This window comes from Belonocnema kinseyi, chromosome 4, assembly GCF_010883055.1.
Source record: "Belonocnema kinseyi isolate 2016_QV_RU_SX_M_011 chromosome 4, B_treatae_v1, whole genome shotgun sequence".
Lineage (NCBI taxonomy): Eukaryota > Metazoa > Arthropoda > Insecta > Hymenoptera > Cynipidae > Belonocnema > Belonocnema kinseyi.
In genome coordinates this window covers 31,075,292-31,078,496 of record NC_046660.1, presented here as the reverse complement: position 1 = coordinate 31,078,496, position 3,205 = coordinate 31,075,292, and the positions used below count along the sequence as shown (strand labels likewise).

At 29.2% G+C, this 3,205-nt stretch overlaps 1 protein-coding gene across 1 annotated transcript in view; it reads right to left on the bottom strand.

Annotated features, from left to right (window-relative positions):
• Window positions 1-123, bottom strand: part of LOC117170818 (probable chitinase 10) — a 7,080-nt gene extending 6,957 nt beyond the window's left edge. The window contains exon 1 of the mRNA XM_033357860.1: window positions 6-123. Within this exon, the coding sequence (XP_033213751.1) occupies window positions 6-123 (118 nt within the window). The remainder of the gene's footprint in view (window positions 1-5) is intronic.
• Between the last annotated feature and the right edge of the window lie 3,082 nt (window positions 124-3,205).

The following is a 3,205-nucleotide window of genomic DNA, read 5'->3' as shown; positions in this document are numbered from 1 at the left end:
CTCACGCGAACACTTATCAGCTACTGGTATTCTCGCTGTATGCTTCGCCGGCGCCTTTTCTGGTGGCTTACTATCAGAAGCCAACGCTGAGCATATTCCAAGTAAAAGTATAAACTTATACATCTGTAAACAGATAAATTGAAATATTAGAAGAAGTGCAAATTTTTCTATAATTTGATTTTAATTTTTATATTATTATTCCGCACATTATTTCTTCTTGTAGCTCGTATTGCATAAGAGATATGGTTTCTCACGGCATTATTTCTCAAATGTATAGACACAAAAAATCTAATTTATCCCATCTTAAACAAACTTAGATAAAGTGTTATGCCATTGGATAGCAGTTGGTGGAAAAATGTTGTCGTTTAGATAATTATTTGCTGTGAGGTAGGTGACGGAAACTCAAGAACAAATTTGTCTTGTTTAAAAGATTGGTGAATCAGTTTTTTTTACCTCAAAAGAGAAAAAAAACGAGCGTAAAATAGCGGGATTTTTATTTTTAATTTCTGAAAATGAATTACGAGCGTTTTTGGAGAACTTATCATTTTTTGATGATAAAGAGCTCTTTGAATGTAAAAAAAAGTTTATTAAAATTTTGATGGGGTTGAGGCCTTTCTGATGGGCTGTTAGAATTGGTTGAGAAACAAAATATTTAGACTTCAAAAATAAAGCTCATAAATCAATTTCTTTATTATACATAGCAGGATACTTTGTAAAAGAACTGGTTGGAACTCGACAGCAAACCTGGTTCTTTTTCTTAACCAAAAATATAAAGTAAAATTGAAGTTTGTATTAGTTAGAATTTTCGTTCAGAACGTCAGCCCCTAAAACCTATTTTCGTCAATAAAGAGTTAAAATATGAATTTTTAATCTCAAAATTCTTAGAGCAAAATCGCCAAGCTTTCTTCCAGATCAAACACAAGTGTTCTTTTATGAAGAGTTGTCAAATAATGTTTGACGTTCAATTACGTCATTATATATTCTCAAAACCTAACAAAGTTTATTTTCAAAGATAAAAACTAAATATTTAACTCGTTAATATAAGAGCTCTTGAAGAATCAAACCTAAGTTTTTTTATTAAACACGTATCATGAATGGAAAAAGCTTTAAAACTTTGCAATATGCTCTGGTTGATTTAGGTTTAAATTTCAAATAATAAGTATTAAGAGTGTAAAATAATTTAGAGATGATTATAGAGGATCCCTCAAATTATTGAAAAACGATAAAACTATTGTACAAAAGTTGTATTAAATGCTCTGTTTCGTGGATAAAAAGTCGGGCATAAAGTTGAAAATAAATGTTTAACTCAATATTTCAATACAGTTTAGAAGTCGTACAATATTATATATAAAATTTGAAAAGAAGTATGCAGGATAGCGAAAATATTTGGGACGTACCAGCAATAATTTTTTAAAACGTTCTCGAAGAATCTTAGAAAAATACAGTACTTTGATTTAACAAGCAGGTTATTTTATACTTTCCTTTACCTGTACGAACACGTTTATTTTACGATGATATCATTACTGCTACATTTTTTTCATCTTCGGTAAACATAGCCGTAGTTAGGAAATAGCGCCTGTCTTAAATTGAGAATTATCTGGATTAATTGTTCTTTCTTTCATATTCCGAAAACTGACTGTATTTATTTGGTGGATATAATAAATTATAGAGCACCGCCTTTTTTCGGTGGTATATTGCAAAAGCTTTTAAGCAAATTTAGAGTCAAGATAAAATATAACCTATGAAACTTTACTAATTCATCTTCATTATTACAAACAAGCAAAGAAACATATCAATTTTTTCGATTTTCTAAGAACAACATTTTTTTCTGCTTTTATTCACTTACACCGCGAGTTAAACAATTAAATTAAAGTTTAGGATAGCAAATAATTTTCCTTAAAAATGTATTCTGTTAGTTTTATCCAGCTAAAAATATCGTTGTTTTCTTATCATTAGAAGAATAGCGCATGCCATGATGTATGATTTAAATAAGTATTGAATATTCTCCAACAGAATTCTTTTTTTTTTTAATTTCATAGTCATTCACACGAGATTTTTTAGCTCGAATCTAGCCAAGGCTTAAAAGTAAAGCTTAACCCACAATCACTAATGACGTACTCATGTGAATATTCATAATTGTCTGATATAGTTGGAGTCTGATTTTCTTATTTTTCTTATTGAATATCACGCAATTAAAAACTTTTTATAATTAAAGTGCTGTCACCTTTTAAAAACATATCACGATTAATTTAAATACAAACTTGATTCTTTTTTTAGAAAAAACCGAATCACTAAATAATTTTAATACTTGTGTCGTTTCTTTGTTAAGAATTAATTTTGGAGTTACACTGGAGATTGGATTAAAGCACGGTTCCGGGTATTGCTTCGCTTGGCCTTGAGAGTTGACACTCAATTCAGACTATCTTAACATAAACAGTCAATGCCGACAACAAAATTTAATAAATGTATACATTTTTGTGGAAATCAATAACCAGGGGTATTTAGATCACTAAATACTCAAAAGTCAGATTTTAAAAATTCAAAATCTGCTTCAATTTGGCGGACGGAAAGATTAAGGTATTAACAAAAGTTTGTTATAATCCTAACCTCAGCATTGTTTTAGGCTCTGATTCCGAATTTTAGGTGGAAATTTCATAACTCAAAATTTTCGATCAAATATGATGGACGAAGAAATCGACAAATTTATAAATGTTTGTGACAAACAGTAACGGTGTATTTCCAGGTTGCTGATTAGAAATCTTTATTCAGATTAAAAAATTAAAAATTAGTGATCCCACGTGGCGGACTAAAAACTTGAAAACATTATAAATGTATGTGAAAAGTAATACCCAATCTTTTCTTGGTGGCTGATTATGAATCTTGTGTAACATTTTGAAACTTTTTAATGCATGAAGGGCAATTTTAATTATTTACCTAATTCTAAAATAAAAAAAAAATTAGCTTCCGTGAAATCGCGTATGATATTTTATTAAAGAATTATTCAACTTTTTGCAGAACTGTATATATTTTCTACTCACTGATTATGAATAGTGAAATGTGCATACATTTTCTTAAATATTGCAAAAGTGAAAAAAGCCGAACTTTATTCAAAACTTTGTAAATAGATATTTACAATAACAACTTTAAGGCTTCTCCCCTTTTTTATGAATGCTCATTGTCACTTTCTGTTTCTGATTCGCGACTA